The sequence below is a fragment of the Trematomus bernacchii genome, unplaced genomic scaffold, assembly GCF_902827165.1.
Source record: "Trematomus bernacchii unplaced genomic scaffold, fTreBer1.1, whole genome shotgun sequence".
Classification (NCBI taxonomy): Eukaryota; Metazoa; Chordata; class Actinopteri; order Perciformes; family Nototheniidae; genus Trematomus; species Trematomus bernacchii.
Window position 1 is genome coordinate 1,817,851 of NW_022988066.1, and position 20,506 is coordinate 1,838,356.

Genomic DNA, 20,506 nt, shown 5'->3' on the forward strand with positions numbered 1-20,506 from the left:
TGTTTTTATTTTTACAACAATATTTGGTACTGAGATACATGGATCCTACATTTGGTATAGGATGATGTATTCAGTGGGATCCTGTGCCTGCCTCTCACGTGGTAATAGTGTGTTCATCTCCCTCTTTAAGATCATCCGTCAGGTCACACAGGTTGTCCACCAGGTCTTCCATCAGAGCATACACCTGTCAGAAAGAACAATATAAATCAATGTAGGATGCTCTGTGGGACATCTTAAAAAGCCAAGTGTTGCACTTTCATAAAGTCATGAAATAAAGTTAAACACCCTGACTGTTATGGAGCAGGATCCAAAATCTCCCATAATGCTACTGGGAAGTAATAATAATAATACACTTTATTTTTATAGCACCTTTCATGCTTGACGCTGCCCAAAGTGCTTTTCAGAGTATGACAGAAAATGACAATAAAAAGTGAGGAACATGATTAAAAACAAGGTATAAACAAACAGAAAGAGTTATATCAATATTTTTTTTAAATGATCCCCAATTTAAATTGTGATCCAATAATAACTTGAAACTTGCACTGAAAGGGGGTTTAACTTTAAAATGGCTGCATTTTATTTTTTTTTTACTTTATTTTTATTGAACAAAGAAAAAAAACAACACAAACACCTTACAGTACATCACTTTACAGCACATCAGTATCAATATACACCAAAGACAGTACATATCAGCAAATGTTGGAAAAGATAAAATAAAAATAAAACTGCAGACCCTATACATCCATTTGAAAATCAAAACAGGGAAAGGAAAATACAAATAAGAAATGACAATATAGTAGTAGGTAAAATAATAAAGGCTACATAGTAATATTAAAAATAATACCACACATACATCACAGGATCTGGGATTTTCTCAGGCAGAGAAATAACTCGTTAGGGGAGACCACCTCTGTTGAAACAGGTCTGTCATTAATTGTAATTGGGCAGTCAGAGCCTCCATCCCATATACTGTACCTCCTTTAATTTTAGTTTCCATTGCGCCAGTGTATGTGGTTGTGGCTTCCTCCAATTCAATGTTACCATTTTCCTAGCAGTCATCAGGAGTATATGCAACAGGTACTTCTGGTTTCTATTACATACATCCTCTGCAACCAGATCAAGTATAAAGTGACTAGGGTTGAGCGGTAGATCTATTCCCATAATTCTGTCTATCTCCTCCTTTACCCCATGCCAGAAGGAGACCATCTTTGGGTAGTCCCAGAATATGTGTGAGTGGTCACCAATCAGGCCGCACTCCCTCCAGCAATACTTTGCTGTGGGGGTGTCTACAAATTTGGAAATTATCAAGGGTGTCCTAAAGAACTGTGTCTTTGTCTTCCAGTCAAACTCCTTCCACATATTACTGTTTATACCTTTGTGACAGCCCTAACACAATGTTTCCCAATCCCCATCTTCAATTATAATATTCAACACTAACTCCCATTTATTTTTTATGTGGAAGGTGTTATCCGGTAAATCCATTAATAGGTTCCTATAAATATGGGAAACATGATTCTTAGTCGGTATATTGTGCCTAATTATATTGATAAAATATGTTTCAATGTTTGTTGGGGGATTCTTGATTATGTTCCAATCTCTATGTTTTGTAATGTAATGCCTAATCTGTAAATACCTAAACATGTCACACGATGGTAACTGAAACGTCTCCTGGAGATAGGAAAATGGCTGCAAAATATTATCATAAAATAATTGGTCAATAATCTTTATACCTCTGTCTGCCCACTTCTTAAAGGTAGGCTATGTCCGCTATTGAGGGGAGGAATTCTAGATTTCCAGCAATTTGCATAGCTCGAGAGAGAGCAACTGTCCCCCTAAATCTCTTTTGTACCGCAGACCACACTTTTAAGGTGTGTTTCACATATATGTTTTGGACTCCGACTTTCTTTTGAGACTGTTGGCTCATGAAAACCAGAGTGGACAAAGGTATCCCTGGTAATGAGCTCTGCTCTATACTAACCCATCCTGTCTCTGTGTCATTGCGAATCCAGGCTACCGTTGCTGTTAATTGCGCCGCCCAAAAGTAGTGCTTTATGTTGGGAAGGCTGAGCCCGCCCTGGTCCTTCCCAAGAGTAAGTTTTATATCTCACCCTCGGCCTCTTATTCTGCCATATAAATTTAGATATAAGTTTATCCAACATATTGAAGGCAGATGCCGGGACCCAAATAGGCAGAGATTGGAACAAAAACAAAAGTCTGGGTAATAAGTTAATTTTTACAGCCTCTATTCTACCCAAAAGTGACAACGACAGCACATCCCATCTAGTTAAGTCAGTTTTAAACACCTCAAATATCTTTTTATAATTAGCTTGGAACAACTGTGTTATTTTGGGGGTGAGTGCAATCCCTAAGTATCGAAATCCCTGACCAGACCTGTGAAAGGACACTGTACTATCAAGTTGACTTGGCCACATCCCCGAGATCATCATTGCCTCTGACTTAGTGGGATTCATTTTATATCCAGATACCAGGCCATATTCTTCCAGATTTTGTAGGAGGGCCGGGACAGAGGACTCTGGATTTTCCAGAAACAATATTATATCGTCCGCGTATAGACCCACCTTATGTTGATTCCCATCCTCATCTTTTATTCCCTGTATATGAGGATTACTCCTGATTAGTTCTGCAAGAGGTTCAATACTAAGAGCAAACAGGGCTGGGGATAACGCATCTCCCTGCCTCGTCCCCCTTCCCAACGCAAAGAAATCCGAGCAGTGGCCATTGACTCTAACTCTCGATCTTGGGTTATTATAAAACACTTTGACCCAGTTAATAAAGGTCTGACCAAAGCCCATATGTGACAGTGTCCTCTGCAGAAATGTCCAATCTAATCTATCAAATGCTTTCTCAGCGTCTAGACTGAGAAGCATTGATGGGGTTTTCCTCCCGGCGGCAAGTGATTGTAAATTGAAAGCTCTTCTAACATTATTAGTACCATGGCGCCCAGCAATGAATCCCGTTTGGTCTGGGTGTACTAGCTTCCTAATGCACCTCTGTATACTAGCCAGAATAGAGGTCATGATTTTTAAATCCTGACAGAGAAGGCTTATAGGCCGATAACCCATACATTGTGTGGGGTCTTTCCCTTCTTTATGAATAACCGTAATGATTGCCTCTGACCAGGATTTCGGTGGGTCTCCTTCATCCAATGCATAATTATATACCCGACATACAGTAGGACTGGCGCCAACTCATTCACAAAAACGTTATAGTACTCCCCCGAGTACCCATCGATACCGGGAGATCTGTTATTCTTGAGCTTACCAATACTATCTACTATTTCCTCTACTGTAATGGGGGAACACATCACGTCAGCCTCCTCCTGTGACAATTTGTTTAATTCTACCGAGTCAAGGAGACGTGATATCTTATCCTCTTTCCCTTGTACCTCCTGGCCCTCACATAGCTTTTTGTAATACACCGCAAATGCCTCTGCTATTTCTTTAGACTGAGATGTAACTTTCTTTGTGTCTGGATGTTTAATTTTAGAAACCACTCGGCTAGATTGAGCCTTGCGTAGTTGAAAGGCCAATAACCTACTCGCTCTATTACCCATTTCATAATATTTTCTTTTTACAAATCTAAGCGCTCCCTCTGCTTTATAGGTAAGTAGATCATCTCATTTTTGTTTTTCATATTTTAGCAAATCCAGTGTGACCCTGCCCCTCGATACTTTGTGTTCCCTTTCAAGTCTATTTATTTCAGTCTCTAATTTAAGTCTCCTCGCCTCTCTTTGTTTTTTTAATCTAGAGGACATTTGAATGATCTTTCCCTAACCTAAGTAACCTCACCATTATCATTTATATCAACATATTCCTTTAGGCCGTCACGTAATTCCTGTTGGATCAGGGGATCATTTAATATTGAGACATTAAGCCTCCAATATCTGAATTGTCTATCCTGACCTAGGTTCATTTTCATTGTGATGGGGCCATGGTCAGACAGTGTGATTGCTTCTATCTTACATTCTGTTACTCTATGCATGTCAACCTTAGATAGGCAAAACATGTCTATTCTAGAGTAACTCCCATGAACTAGAGATCTGTATGTATAATCTTTATCTTTGGGATGGAGACATCGCCAGACATCTACCAAACCCAGTCCATCTACCAAACCCAGTCCATCTACCATCCCCAGGGCAGTGGTTGTTTTCCTAGATCCGAGTCCCTTCTTAGCAGGCAATCTGTCCATGCTCAAATGTAATACACAGTTGAAGTCCCCCCTATCACAATAGTTCCCTCCCTCTCATCTGCCAATTTGGAAGCTATTTTCTTGAAAAAATAAGGACAGTCCTCATTCGGGGCATATCAATTTAGAAATGTGAATTTATCTTCCCCAATCGTGCCTATCACCATGACATATCTGCCTTCCTCGTCCTGAATTACTCTTTCACTGGTAAAGAACACAGACCTACTGAATAAGATCGCAACCCCCCTCTTCCTCCCACCCTTATACGATGCACTGTAAACCCGTTCCACCCAGTCTCTCCTCAACTTTAAATGCTCAACTTCAGACATATGGGTCTCTTGTAACATTGCAATTGAACATTTCAAAGCCTTAAGCTGAGAAAGTATTTTTTTCCTCTTAATAGGATTTCCCAATCCCTTAATGTTGTAACTAACTACAGTTATACTATCCAATATAGGTCTACCTTTAGTCCTTGCTGTCATGGCAGGGCCTCCTATTTAAACTGAAGATGTCAAGTGCAGGGTCATACATTGTAACGGTCCTATCAGCTGTAAAGGAGTAAAGAGTAACAAAAATGATAAACACAGTATTAGAAACAAAACACTTCAAACTGGCTTCCAATACCTCAACTGGTCTATGCAAAGCGACCAGTCCCCGTGTGGAACCGGGCAGAGAGTGGCGGCATCTCTCTGGGATAAACACACAACGTGTAAATGCAGCAGACCCAGCCCGTTGGCTATACTGCTGCGGCCCTAGGGCTGAGTGTGAGTCACTCGTTTTGTTAGTCAGTCGCAACCGCGGATCCTAACCCAAACGATCATTATGCTAGTAACGTAACATTCTGTACTCGGCAAAATTCAAACATAAACTATAGTGTAGGCTAATGTAAAATGAAAATAAAAATAATGAGCCCTTCTAGAAAACGTATTCACAGATGTTCATCTCTGACTGAATGATCAAGCTTACTTCATCGTGCCTGTCAGCCGTTTCCAGGGAAGAAAACCCTGCAGTCCTCCTCCGACAGCAAGTTCGCATTTTTCCCTCTGCGGTTGTCCTGTCTCTCTCATCGGCGCCTGGTCAGCTCACTCTGAAGTTTGTCCCGCTCATCAACTCGGATCTGAATGTTCATTTTCTGAAGCGCCGGAGCGGCTTCCATCAGTGTCTGAAATGTTTTTTCCACCGAGCCCACCATCATCCTCAGCCGAGCTGGGTATAGGCACTTCGCTTTGACATTCTCCTGTTTGAGTTCTTTGATGACATATCTAACCTGGGCACGTTTTCTCTGCAGTTCAGGTGAGTAATCATTGTCGAAGTAAATTTGCCTGTCACCCATCTTCACTTGGCCCTGTGTCCAGGCCTGCCGTAGGATCTGTTCCTTTACTGTGTAGTCAGCGAATCCTACCAAATATCAAGATTGATGCAAAACAAGTGAAATCTGACCTTTTTAGAGAGGTTTAGAAAAAAAGACCCCACCTCTGGGGTCATTTGGGTGGATTTGCCATATCTCTGGAACCCATCGGTCGATTTTGATGATTGACACCTCTTTTTAACCGATAGAGCCAATAGAATCGAGGGGAAGTTCCTAAATCCATCTAAACATTACCATTGGTGAATGAGAGTGATGCGCAGCCAGCATGCCCAAAACCGGAAGCTCTCATACACTCTCGTAGCTCTCATAGCAGCTATATATGAAAACTCCGGTTATTGACATAAATGTTATGATGGATTATCAGTAATCATTTCAAAGGGACACAGAGACATTGGATTAACCTTCAGCAGCGTTTATATGCGTTTTAATGCCATTGAACACAACTTTTGATCAGAAAACAGCAAAGGTAAGACATATTTGCCGTTTTGGCTACGTAAAGTGAAGTTGTGTGTTGTCTTTGCTTGTTTTCGCTGCCGTGAGATTTGGTCGCACAGTGATGATACTTATACCACTGGAATCCATGGAATCTCAGCTTTCATATGATATCTAGTTTGTGCAGATCCGATGAAGTATACAATATTTCTACCGTGAGTTATGTGCTAAGTTCGTTAGCACTCTTTTGCTTAGTGCTAATTCAGAGGCTCGGCGTTAGACTTGTGTTTTGTTTCGGTAAAAATGGTTCATATCGTCAGGTAGCTGAGAATCTTCCCGTTAAGTGGGTATGACACATTCATAGTTTGTTAAATGTTAAGATGCCCTCAGACGCTGTTTCTTGCAAGATGTTGCGGGAGGCTTAACAGGTTAAAATACTGTAAGATAGTTGAAAAACTTGCCTTTGTATGCAGGAGTCTTTTGTAAATGCCCATCGCCTCCGGCTCTACATTTGGGTCTTCGACAAATTCTTGACTGACGCTTTGTGAGGTGGTATCAGTCAGCGAGGCAGATTCCTTCCCTTGCTTTTCCTTAGAGCTTTTCACCACGTCTTCTCTTCGTTTCCCTTTCTTTTTGCTGTCCTGTACACAAAACGGATAGATAGACAACAGACATCAGTTAATGAAATAAAATAAATGAAATAAATCTAACTTCCAAAACAAGTTGTCTGGTTCATAGTTAGCCACATCTTACATCATGAAAACAACCTCTCACATTTCCAGTGGTTGTTTAATAAATTGTTCTGTACCAGGTAGTGTATAGCTGTGCACCACAGCTTGGACTGGTCCAGGGTCTATTAATTCAAACCCTGGCACACAGTTGGAGAGCAGGTGCACGTTTTCACACAGTGTCCTGTTACCATGGTACCCTGTGAGTAATAGTCTGTACCTTACCTATGACTCAACCATCATGCAGGGTAGAGAATACTCAGAATACACACACACAGAAAAGACTGCATCTGTTGTCTGTTTCAAAATGTAATATTTGTTTCTGCCTTTGATGGCTGACAATGGAGACACGGATCGTTAGGTCCCTGGGCAGATTCACACCGAGCACTTTATTTATGTGACGACCATCTGAGTCATCAGGCCGCAGCATCATCAAAGTTGCTCAGATTTGTGAAGAGGACCATGCAAAGTTTCTGGGCTGAGTATAATGAGGATTGGTGAAAACAAATATCTGCATTAAAAACAAATAGAAACTGAGTGAAAGTGTTTTTGCGCATTATTAAAAAAACAGGATAGGACCACGACCATATTTTTCCACTATGATTTTTCACTATTTTGGCCAAAATAATTCAGAAAAACGTCATGAATGGGATATCTTTAGAAATGATTTCTTTTCAAATGTAAATAATACGTGTGTAATTGGTCAAATTCATCTTTAACTTTGTTTTTTGTGCATTCTTTGGCAAATAAACTACACTCTGAAGGAACTGTAATGATTGATATTATTATATGGGTGTAGTAAACATGAAATCAATATCCTTTTAATATTGTGGTAATTATATTTAAATATCATGGTTATGGTCAATACCAGAACATGGCCTAGAAATGTCAAAAATAATAAGAGTGATTCTTTAAAAAAAATTGTTACACAGTTGTTTTTGCTCCTCTTATACATTAAATGAACCCTCAAGTGTGATGGTGACACACATGATATACTGTATAAAACATTGTTTCAGAGAACCAGGCAGCAGGTGGCCTAATGTGTGGCAGCAGTCTGTAGTAACAGGAAAATGGGAGTTGTTGAATGTCAGATGAATGATGAACTGACAGCTCAAAGTAGTGAAGATGACTCACAGTTGGGTCAGCTGTAAGTCATCTGAAGTGATGTGTCTTCATACTTCATAATTAAAACAAGTTTTGGATCTGCTTCCACTCAGTGGAGAAAACATCTTACAGCAGCCCATCTATGAATTGTCAAAGGCAACAAACACCTTCTCTTCACTCACCTCCACTGATTTTTCAGTTGTTGCTGACTTGGACTCCACTTTGCTGTCCTCCTTAACTCTGGACTTCACTCCACTTCTCTCTTCTTTAGCAGCCGCTCCTCCCTTTTTCTCACTCTTCTCATCTTTGGTATCAGCCATATCTGCGATTAAATAACTCAGTAAGCATAAGGAATCTCCATCAATCTACATCTTATTGAAAGTCTGAGTCTCACCAGCATCAGAGATTGGGGATTCCTCCTTTTCATAGATCCATGTGTCTCTCTCTGGAAGGCCCATAACCTCTCTGAGCCACATGGCCTCACCAGCCATGGTGTCGAGGAGTTCCCTCCACAGCTGCTGCCTGCAGGGGGCAGCACATACCACCATAACACTGTCGGCTTACTACACTATGTACAAGTGTGTATCGTGTGTGTAGAAGCTATGATAGAGATGGTTCATGACTCATTGCTTGTGTTTATGCCTCACCCAACAGTTCCTGCAGTTAGCTGCTGCTGCTTGAGCTGAGGAGGTTCAGCGAGCTGCAGAATCAGAGAGTTGATCCGGGCCAGGCTCTGTTCCTGAGCCGACTCATGCTTAGGCAGAGACAGAACAACCTTGGGTGGAGAACCAATGAATAGACAAATAAATATGTTGTGTTTTTAATCATGGTATAGCATTTGACAGTCAAGTGCACAGTGCATTCAAAGAGGACCGTCACATTGGTTCAACCTGCTACATGTACTTTAATTGTACTAACCAAGGTTTATCATGCACCTTAACATTAAATAATGTCTCTACCTGTCGCAGTGTATCCACAGAGAGGTCCCAGCTGCTTCCTGGTTGCACTTCTTGCGACAGTCTCTTTAGGTCCTCCACTGGCTGATAAAGATACTGCAACTAAAATAATGTATGGAGTAGTTATCAATATAAGCAGTATAAACCATACATCCAGACAACACCATAGCTATCTGTCAATCACAACGTAGCCACGTCCTAAACCACACCCTGCTTTATCATCTATTGTACATTCATTGTGACAATACTTTACACAAAATGAACATCATGTTGCACTGAAGAAAACTTCAATTACCGATTGAGACCATTACTTTATCAAGAAAAAGTTTATTAAGGTAATAAATCAAGTGAAAAGTAGGGTCATTTTCTCATAGACTTCTATATAATCTGATTTATTTTTTCAACCAGTATAGTCGCCCCCTGCTGGTCTTTAGAAAGAATGCAGATTTAAAGGCTCACCAGCATTGACCTCACTTTTCACTGGAGGTTGATTACCCTTGGTATCTCTAGGTCCTCCACTGGCTGATGATTGAATTAAAACAGTGTTTGGAGAATAAATCAAACACTGTAAATAAGAAGTTGACGTCGTCACCGCGATGTTGTCTATTGGTTTGTGGACTACAGTTTGAAGCCTTACGTTTGAAATTACAATGAACTTTTATGAACTGAAAACACCTTGTGGAAGGGACTCCAAGGAGGACAACAAATGTGTGCCACCCTTTGTGGTGATAAAATGTGGGTTAGGGTTAGAAAGCTCCAATCATCACAATATTTGGTAATGACTTTTGAAAGAAAAGCCTTCTATTCATCCTAATTAGTGTAGATAGCCTGTAAACAGATAAATGTACTCTTAATGTGTTGTTACACTTTCCTATGTTGTTTTCAATCATTAGCTGCCATGTCTATTGATGTTGTCTATCAAAGCTAAGTGGGCCTTTACTACAGCCATGCTCTATATTCACTGTACCAGTCTAATTAGCTAAATCAGCCTCATAATTAACCCAGTTATACCCAGTTACTAGGACACTAGTATATGACATATTTAGTACAGTGTAGTGGCAACAGTGACTAATTGAAGTTATAATCATTTTGTATCTATTATGAGTGTGATAATGGATGGATATATTTCAGTTTGTGAAGGACATGCTATAATGGGCTGATCACACCCTTGTCTTCAGTTAAAATGTCAAGAAGAACAACACGATGGGCCCACTGGTGGATCACCTCACACAGTAAGATTCAGGGGGTACTATATACAAAGAAACATGTCTGGTATATCACTGATGTAAAAAATAAATTACGGTGGGGTATGTAATTTATTTCAGAAACACTTTTTGTTATATTCCATGGAATGCTCTTAACATCCCGATAGCAATGAATACATTAAATGCTTTGACAATAAATACATAAAAAAATGTCATCTGTGGAAGCCGTGGCGCTGTAAAAAGCACAACCAATCATTTTAGCCGGCCCGGCTAAAATAACTGGATGGCCTACCTGCCTGTCAGCCTTCCATCTGTGCACAAACTTATCTCGTGCCCTCATTGGTCATGTGCGCGTTCGTGTGTGTTGGAGGAGGGGCTCTGTAAGGAAATGGCAGATTTTTTCCGGTTGCGTATTTTCAAATTCTAGCGCACTCGAGCTGGTTTCTCCAAAATGACCTACCCCACCTTTAAGTCCTAAGGAGGGTTTATATGAAAAGAAACGCCTATAAAAACTGAAGTGTGGGATGATTTAAGGACAACATCTTCCACTTGTAGTATTTACCTTGGGGTTTTGGCGTAAAAACTCTTGCTCTTCGGTGACGTAGAGTTCTGCAGGAGAGCTGGGTCTCTCTGGGGTGCGGACCCCCCGCAGCACGTCATACACAATGGACCGACACAGTTTCTCCTTCACTATCTTTTCCAGCTTCGTCTGCTCGTGCACACACAACAGAAACACAGATAAAAAAACACAGATGGGCTTCAAGAAGATCTCAGCCATCTGTCCTTGCAATTTGCAGTCGTACTTTCAGATAAAACTGCAACTAGTAACTATTTTCATTTATTTCCCAATATTTAATAAAATGGCTTACATTTTTCAGACTGATAAGAAAAACCGAGTCACAAAACAGTGAAAATTGCCATCCCCACTTCATAAGGTCTAAAGGAGGTCTTAAAACTGTTGTTTTGTCAGTCCAAAACCCAAATATATATTCTGTTATAGATCAAATAAACAGAGAAAACCATGACATTTCCATATTTAAGAAGCAGAATATAGTACTTTCAGCCATTTTGGCATGAAAAATTACTTTTACGATTAATTGATTTTCAAAATTGTGCAACAGTTGCAGCTCACTAAAACACACTGTAATTGTACCCACCTGTATGAAAAGCCTCTGGTCTGCAGTTGTGTCCTGGTGCAGAGCCACTCCTCTCAGAGAGACCTGCATGGAGGCACCTCGCAGCAGCACAGGGTGGGTGTTGAGCTGCCATATCTCAGTTCTGATGCCTGGCTCCTCTGACTTAAATACGAACTCAACACGCTGGGTTTCGCCTGGACGCATAACGCCTGGATGGGAGTGGAAGCATAATTAAATACTGGTTGAGGTGCAATGAGTACGAGCTGAAAGATAAAGTATAATGGGCTGAAACTGGGACAAACAGTGTGTGACCAGGGCTTAGCAGGTGTCTGGTTGTGTGTGTGTTTACCACTGGAAGAGTTGAAGTAGAAGTGATGACGCATTGTGTGTGATCGCAAGTTAGCAAGGCAGCATGGCACGGGAAGCTGCTGCCAGCTGTAGAAGATGGCCGAGCTGCCCTCATTGTGCAGCTCCAGGTGGGATGATGCTCTTTCGCCAGTCAGGGCCTCAAAGATAATTGTGGCACCGATTCCTACTTGTCCCTGATCAGTGAGTGGTAGAGAGGGAAAAGTGTATTAATATGATGTAGGCGTCTCCAATAACAGGAAGCATGGACAAATAAAGGCAAACGGCAGGTAGAGAAACATGGAGGAAGGTGAAATGACTTGTGGTCTACTCACATGGTAAATGTAGCTTCATATCCATTTACAGCATTTATTCCATCACAGCAGTTGTGTTATCAACTCAATCTCTATTCCTTCTAGAAATTCTGTTTTCATACTGTAATTAATCACAGTCGTTTCTGTTTAATTAAAAAAAATCAGGAAAAATGCTGATTCATGGCAGCTCAACATCGTTCAGGGATGTTATAATGAATTTAACTAGACTGTGCAACTGGGGAAATAGGAAATGAAAGCATGTCCATATTATGAGCCTGGTGTTTATCTCAGGTAAGATATCATATTTGATATATCATGGTTTGAAACTCATTGGTGCAGACTAACTATCTGTTTTAAGGCCGCTCTGTACCTGGTTGATGGGAGAGTTTCCAGTCCAGCTAGCAAGTTGACCATCGAACCTCAAGGCAGGAATGAGCAGAGCGTCGGTCCAAACATCATCGTACTGCGCCAGAGGATCCCTGTGGAAGAGAACAATACAGCAGGAGTACCACACGGCCAACAAGATAGAAACTAGACTGCATCTTGACTTCTGATACTAGATATGGATTTATTAAATTAGTTTGAATGTCATTTGAATGTGTAGTGCTGTTATGTTTTGTTTACATCTGGAATGCTGATTCTTCCCTCTGCACAAAACCAGCTCCCAAAAGGAGAACCATTGAAGGCAATGATGCATTCAAGCGTTTCTTGTTCAACTTAACATTTGTAAGCTTAGCATCAGGAAGCTGCCCTAACATGAGTGACAAAATGCAGTTCATGTTGAGACGTACACTTCAACATTATGGGTAACTGAGAATAAAAATGTATATGAAAATCGATCCATTCGATATGAGTTTTTGTGATTCATAAATTTGCATTTCCCTCTTATATTTATCTGGGTATTTTGGTTCATAACTCCTTCACATTTAAACCACATGTGCAGCACCTGGAAAAAATGTTTTATTTTAAAAACAAGTTTTGTTATTCTTTTAATGAAACAAATTAAATAATAATAATGACTCGTAAATAATAAAAAATTAAAAAGATGTACTGGAGATTATGACATGGTTCCCATTCATTCAATTTAAATTAAGAACCTATAATATGGCATTTCCTAAATAAAATTAATACAAAATTAAATCACTGATTTGTGGGTAGTGATTTGTAGTGCCTTTGAAATAGGACAAGATTTGCCTGATTTTGACATATTTAACCAAGCTTTGGTAAGAAAGAATGGCAAATCTCTAAAAATCAATAAAGCCCAGCTTACAGGTCCTCCTTCCTCATGTTCTTGTGCTCTGTCTCCTCTTCCAGCTCCTCCAGTAAGGGACCACGACACACTCTGACAGAAGTGACAGGCGTGCTGGAGCCAATAACCTCCAGTCCATGGATCTCCTGTAATAAAAGCCACACAGTGAGTGTCGGTTTGTGAAGGAGGTAGTTAGCTTTGTATGCTCATTCAACATTGTGACACGGGGCATTGAAACACAATACCCAGAGTCCTTTTCAGGGTACGCATGTCCTGTCAACGCACATCCAGAAAGTGCAGCCGGAACGGACAAAAGGAGGTGTCGAGGACGAGGTGTTGTGGAACACACAGTCCGGATGTCAATGGCTAAATTAAACTTTATCAATGTGCACATACACTATCCTTAAAACCTTTCCCCGACAACTGTGAAACATGTATATGCATGTGTGTTCAAAGAAGCAGTGAAAATATTGAATTTAGGTAAATGTCATCATTACATATTTTTTGCTAGTTGTTGGTCAAATTTCTGTAAAAAGGTACATTTTAGGGATCCTTGTCAAATATATTTGTCATGCACTTTTATTTATTTATTTATTCAGTCCGTGTACCAATACGATTATTTTGTGGGGACTTCCCCCCTTTATATTGTGTCCCTCACATTTTCCTCTTCCCTTTTTGTGTCACGGAAGCGGTGAACTGCAATGTGTTCGGACATTTCTGCATTAAGCTATGAACATGTGTGTATACTGAATTAGTTATTTCTTATTTAATCTATGCAGGGGCCGAAGTGTGAGGGCATACAATATACTGTAGTAACGACTGATTTGTTGTTCATCTGTTGTCAGAATAAACGGAGATTGGCTCCAACGATATGATGACTCTGGTCTTATCCTTCCACAACACAACGCAGACACCACTAGTCGACACCGGATACACATGTCATAAAAAGGAGAGGATTTCTGAGTCTTTCTTCAATGAAACAGTCTCCATTGGCCTCAGAAACAAAAATACATCATCAGCTTGGCTCTAACATTATATCATGTGACATAATAATTAAAGTGCAATCTTTTGTTCTCCTGAAGTTCAAACTCTTCTTCTTGAGTACCACTAGAGGCTATATTTTCTTCCGCCCTTTCTGTCGTTCGCCCCCCCCTCTTCCCTACCTTTGTCTCTGTTCCTCTCTCTCGTTACAGCCCCTCCCTCTCCTTATTATCGCTCTCCTGTATGTCACGAAGCCACGGACCAGTCAGCTGCTGACAGGACAGTCTGTTTCCTCCTGTGTGTTTGTCAAGAGGCACTTCAGACCCCAACCCCCCCCCCAGCATCACACAGCCACCAGCCCGGCAGAACACACTGCTACCATTTCCTCTAATGTCACGGACACAATGTATGTGTGTGTGTGGGTGTTACCCTGCACATCTTTTCAGTGCTAATATACAACACGCTCCAGACTTCATATATGGACTCAATGTGAAGATGAGTGTTCATGGAAGGGCTCCAGTTCCTCATTAATCTCATCATGCATGTGTGTACTAGCTGTACTTTTTACAGGTAATAAGATACCATCACATAATTGCTCAAGAGTATGTAAACTGTTTTGTGTGTGTGTGTTCATGCCCGTGTGCAATTTGCATTAAACATCACACTTTTTTCAGCGTCATTAAATTCTGCACACAGACATGGTGCATATATTTTTTAGGTTCAGTGTACGACCTCAGAGGATATCTGTTTCACATCATCCATGTCCAGCTCAAACAAAAGATCCAAGCTGCAGTTTAAATAAAAAGGTCATCAAGTCACCCTTTTATCCTATTATTTTTGGGGAAATTATCAGTATAATCATAAGAGCAATTAAGTTATTGCCAAAACGATGTTATTGTGAGATCACAGTGACCTTGACCATTTGACCACCATAACCCAATCAGTTCATCCTTGAGTCTTAATCGATGTTTGTAAGAGATGGAAAGTACTGTAAAAAACTGAAGAAATGCCTGGTGGATTTAAACATCTGTTGCAGCTGTTCTGCAGTTGAGTGTGAGTTGTGTTACCGGCTTTTTGATATCCACGTCCTGCAGAAGCTCCCCCAGCTCCTGGCACTGGTGCTGCAGGTAGGTGCTCTGGTCCCAAGTCCGAGACGCTGGACGAGTCTCAGCAGAAATCATTCCTAGAGAATCAAACATTTTCCACAGAGAGATTTATTATAAGAGTTTATTCCGAGTAGTCCCCCAAAAATCACTCATCTTGACCCGTTATACATCAGCGACTACAACTGCAGTGGCACAGTGTTTTCAAGTTGTACCATTCTTAACATGGAATTAAATGAACGCCTGGAGGGATTTTGTTCAAATGTTGCACAATTCTCCTCTTGGACTCAAGGATACACTGATCAGATTTAGGGGGGCAAGGGTCACATTTTCAGACAAAACTCAACAATACATATGCCAATTATGACAATTCCACACAACGGATGCCTTTTGGGACAGACATGGCTGACATGGCATTTTTCTCTTTTTCTCTTTTTTACTTTGGTGAGCATTTGTTTTATGATGTTTCGGGATTATCCTCAACGCCAAGTGAAGTTATCAAAAATGTGTCTTCAGGGGGAAAATTGGACATCTTGAATGTGATTTCACAAACACTTTTTAGAATGTTGGGCCAACTGGATGTTCCAGGCGAATGCACGATGAGAAGAAACAGTTTGAAGAAATGCTACGGCAGATTGGACAGAGTGGAGGTTTCTGTGTGTACCTGATTCCCGGCGTACGCTGCTCGGTTGTGCTACGTGTGTGACAGGTGTCCATCTGCCCTGCTCCGTCTGAGTCAGAGTGGCTGCGATGCCACTCATTTCGTCTCCAAAACGCTCTGGGAGGCTCCAAAACTCACTGCCCACACGGTAACCCTAAGACATAGATGTAAAGACACGTGAGTGAAGAAGCCGCAGAGAAAATCAAATCAAATAGGAGAGGATTCTGACTCAAATGTGTGTCATACATATCCAGAGTGGATGAGAGGCATGACTCGGTTTAGAAACTCCCTCTGCTCCTGAGTTTCTCTGTAATGGTTGGCTTGGTTCATCAGTAAGCTCTCTACCGGCCTGTCGAGCATGTCTTGAAAGAGTTGAACAGAGCAGCCGATGAATAAAGAGATGGATAAACAGGGAGAAAAAGTATTTTGGAAATCAAATATTAATGTATAAATGAGCAAATATCTTTAATTTGCCTTAAATTAATATAGTGCCTCTTGTTAATGCTTATAAAAATGCGAGCTGATTCTTTTTTCTTTAGGTTGTAAGCAGGCAAAAATTATTGTGATGTATTTCTGGTGCAGGTTGCTGTACAGTGTAATCCGCTCACCAGATAAGAGGTCCTGCTGCCGTCTGCGCTGCGTCATGTGAGCCTGCCAGTGCTGCAGGGCATTGCTCTGAATGTTTCTGCAGCCTGAAGGGATCCCACGCCCGTCCTCCACAGCCTCAGACCCATGTCTCTCTGGGGCCTCAGATGGAGCATATTTCCTTGACTTCGCTATTCGCTTCACCAACTGGATAGTGGAAAAAGGAATGAAGGAACCAGAGTTGGCTTGCGCAGTCAACGTTTTCTGTTTCGTTACATCAGTTTACAGAATGACAGCTGTATTTGGTTGCCAGATTTGAAATACTATATGTTAAAATGTAAATGCTGTTTCACTTTGTCTCATTATGATATACCTCTGTCTCCCCTTTGGCTTCCAAATAACTTCGGAAATCCTCTAAAGTACCCAGAATGCTGTGTGGAAGAACCATCTCTTGGTCATCAAAGTTGAACCCTTCTGATCCTGAAAAAAAAATGTATTGGAACAGAAAATAACACTTATTTCAGCCTTAGGATACAAATTATGAACAGGTTAACATAACTTTCTCACTACAGTACACTGTACAATGTGTTATTGTTCATGAGGACAAATGAAGATGACCAACCTGTGCAGTCTGGAGGTTGAGAGTCAGGGTCCAGATTCACTGGATGAGTCACTGGCCCCTGCACAGTATCACTTGCTCCTTCAGCTGGCTGTGTCTTAGGCACAAGAGCCATGTGAGCTGGTTTGGGGCGGCCCTTCGGTGGCTTAGGTATATGAATCTACAGACATAATCATATTGTCAGTAACATATTCAACTGCTTTAAAACACCCTTGGTGCCACACAAACATGATTTGTATTTTTGGGGGAGCAAAGTTAATTTCAAACTCATAGTAAATACTGTAAATGGATGAAGTGGGTTTACTTTATTGATGTCCTGTGGCTGAAAGGACATGGCCTGGAGATCACAGTCTTTAAGAGTACAGATCTCGGGCTGCTCATAACCCAAGATGTGAAACTCCTCTGATGGTTTCAGCTTCTTGTTCTCTAGAGAGGAGAGAGTCAAGATATAAACTGGAAAATGGGAACAGTCATTCTGAGTGCTCTCACACTTCAAGTGTCTTGGTAATCTCTCCACACAGAGATAATGTTTCATGTTGCTTATCCCTAATTCTTACATTTTAAAAAGTGAGAGAGGCTTTACTTCATTTGTGCAAAGTACATAAGTGGTCACAAACTCACAGCTATCGCCCTGGAACACTGACATGGTTATGCAATTCTGTTCATTTCTCTGAATATAGTTTCCATGGCCACAACAACAGTGAAAAATCCTTGGCTTTTGTAAGTGTTTTGCTTCACTTCCTCCATGTTGTCAGTCTCGAACTAAGTGCAGTTTCTCACATAATTGATTTGATTTGGCAGCAAAGCCCTTGGCCCTTATCCAAAGAAATTGCTGCTGCAATTCTACATGTTTTTGCAAAAGAAACAGCCACTGAAACACATTTTTTTCTGGCCATGATCTTATGTATTTTCTCCCTAAGAGAATGCAACAAAATACATATAGGCTGCCCAAGTACTCAGGAGTTATTTCCACATTTATGCTACCTTTTACTTCGACTACAGTACATTTTAGTTGAAAATATCTTCCTATTTTCCACTTTGACAACTTTACTAGTTACCTTGCATATCCCGATTAATCAAAAAAATATATTAAAAAATTACATTTTAAATATATAATTATAGGCTAAGTTTAGATAAAACATAAATGGTTTGTACAGTAATAATCATAATGTATTTTTTTCCATTTATAAAACAAATTACAAAGGAGTTTTGGGACTAAAGTATGGTATCTTAACTCTGATTAGCAGGGGTGGAAAAAGTACTCGGATCAAAAGTAAAAATACCACAGTGTAGAAATACTCTGTTACAAGAAAAAATCCTGCACTCAAAATGTCACTGAAGTAAAAGTACAAGAGCTATAGCGACAGCAGGAAACAAACAAAGTCGCTGAGAGGCTGAGGCCGGGCCTGTTTGATATTGTGTGACACGCTACAAAAAAGTACTTGCTGAGATCAAAAACTCTGTTGAAAAATAATATAGTTTAATGAAATCTGGGATGGTCAACTTATTTTCCTTGGACATATACATTGTTATAGTAATCAAACAATCATTAAACTTGCGGTCAACAAAAAGTACAACGACCCTGTGTGTCACCCTCTCTTCCACACACACACCTCACGCAGGTGAACAGGATTATAATGAGTGCTGCCCATATCCATGGGACCCAAGCTAACCAATCAATAGTGATCAAACAAATATCTTATATTAAAACAAAACGCATTACTATACACGTTTCATGGCTCCTACAAGAGCATTAGAATCAAAATATACTTTCTAAAAGTAAAGTACTCGTTTTACACATTGGCCCATTGCAGATGTATGTATATTATATGTTTTGATCATAATGATTGATCATTAAAGTGTTATCAAAGCTGGTAAAGGTGCAGCTAGTTTGAATGACTTTATACTGCAGGGTCGATTGTGATTTGACTCCAGGGATAATAAAGCCTTATTTAATTTTTGATTATGTTTCACATCATTAATCCAAATTTGCAAGGGATCTAAATAAATGTAGTGGAGTACAAGTACATTATGTACCTCTGAATTGTAGTAGGGGAGCGGTATAAAGTAGTACGAAATTGAAATACTCAAGTAAAGTACAAGTCTCTCAAAAGGAGCTTAAGTTACTTAGTTACTTTACACCAGTGCTGATTAGTTCTTCTTCAAGTATTAATGGACACAGTTACTGTCAGCGGTAGGAAGTAACTAAGTGCATTTACTCAAGTACAATTTTGAGATACTTGTACTTTACTTGATTATTTCCATGTTATCCTACTTCTAAATTACTTTGCAGATTTGGATTAATGATGTGAAATATAATCAACATTTTTGAAGGCAACACTTTAATTTACGAAGGACTTAGTTATCTTGTGGTTTCGCTACTTTAACAAAAGTCAAAGTTCTGAGTATCTTTTCCAACAAAAATAAAGAGAGGCACAGCTTCATTCTCGCTGTTGACTTCAGTGCAGCTCCTGAGCAGGTGGAGACTGGAGAGGTCATGGTGCTGCAAACGCTTAGCTAGTATACAGTTACAGAGACATGGACAGGGGTAAAAGAAAGACACAGAAGTGTGTGACTTAGCCTACCTGCAGCACTTAGACGCCTGAGCCCCTTACTCACTGACTTGCCGTGGTTCATTTGTTCTCACTGCCGTGAAAGTTTCGGTAAACTAATGTAGCGTTTGTTAGCTAGCAGTGCTAACCAAGCTAGCGCTGCACCTCAGCGTCAAGTATGTTCTCTCTATTGGTAACCATGGTCACCACGACGCTTCAAAACAAAGGAGGAGCAGAGGAGTTTGTTTTAAACAAGATGTGAGTTTTCTATGACAGTATTGCACATGTGTTTCCGGTTTATTCAGTTATTGTAACATAAAGGACCCTCCTAGTTGCTATCACCACACAGATCAAACCTTAATCAGCCTATTTGGGACTGTACCACAGACTTTTGGGTATGACCTTCAATTATTATGTATTTAATTATATTTGGTTATTTTGATAATGGCATCAGTCTTGTTGTTTTATATGCAAAATTCCATATTGGCTACTAACACATGTGCATGCCGTGCCTGCTTCAAGTCCTACCTGGACACACTAAATAGGCCTATTTCACAAACTCTAAAGCTGTGAAAACTAGAGCCTTATGTAATTAATTTGATTTCTAATTCATTTTTCTTATGTTTTGTTTTAGTTTCTATTTTGGTTTTGTATGGCTGTTTTTCGGTTCTGTGTGCAAAGTTTAATTCGGGTAAATAACGTTTTAAAAAGTATTTTATTTCTTTCACATGTTTTCTTTCTTTCTTTCTTAAGCAATAAAATACCAAAACAATGAAAGGGAACAACAATAGATAAGTTGTCAAATGTCAGAATGTTTCATGGAGAAAAAAAATGAGCCAGGAATAAAATAAGCATATTAATTTTGCTAAATTAACCTATGAATAAGCTAATACTGTAATAACAATAATCAAAAACAAATGTCATAATCATGAAATAATACATTAAATGGTTGTTTTATTAA

General features: G+C 40.0%; 1 protein-coding gene across 2 annotated transcripts; it reads right to left on the minus strand.

Annotated features, from left to right (window-relative positions):
* Positions 1–7: 7 nt before the first annotated feature.
* On the minus strand, positions 8–19,733 carry mycbpap (mycbp associated protein). 2 transcript variants are annotated; one of them, XM_034120360.1, is made up of 19 exons: positions 19,579–19,733; positions 17,298–17,419; positions 16,997–17,153; positions 16,748–16,854; positions 16,398–16,581; positions 16,036–16,151; positions 15,793–15,943; positions 15,093–15,208; positions 13,066–13,190; positions 12,166–12,274; positions 11,486–11,678; positions 11,158–11,345; positions 10,563–10,709; positions 8,799–8,897; positions 8,487–8,614; positions 8,234–8,361; positions 8,022–8,161; positions 6,469–6,648; positions 8–184 (listed from the first exon to the last, which is right to left on the minus strand). In XM_034120360.1, exons 1-19 carry the CDS (start codon positions 19,628–19,630, stop codon positions 95–97), a joined length of 2,532 nt encoding a protein of 843 aa, XP_033976251.1. In that variant the 5' UTR covers positions 19,631–19,733; the 3' UTR covers positions 8–94. The 2 variants fall into 2 exon arrangements, with proteins under 2 accessions (XP_033976251.1, XP_033976250.1); XM_034120359.1 differs by having other exon boundaries at positions 8,007–8,161.
* Positions 19,734–20,506: the final 773 nt, after the last annotated feature.

Coding starts and splice junctions, on each gene's coding strand:
- mycbpap (XM_034120359.1), bottom strand. CDS start 19,630: ATGAACCACGGCAAGTCAGTGAGTAAGGGGCTCAGGCGTCTAAGTGCT. Junction 16,582..16,747: donor AAGCCAAAGGGGAGACAGAG/GTATATCATAAT, acceptor TCCACTATCCAG/TTGGTGAAGCGAATAGCGAA. Junction 6,649..8,006: donor TGGAGGTGAGTGAAGAGAAG/GTGTTTGTTGCC, acceptor TTTTGTGTACAG/GACAGCAAAAAGAAAGGGAA.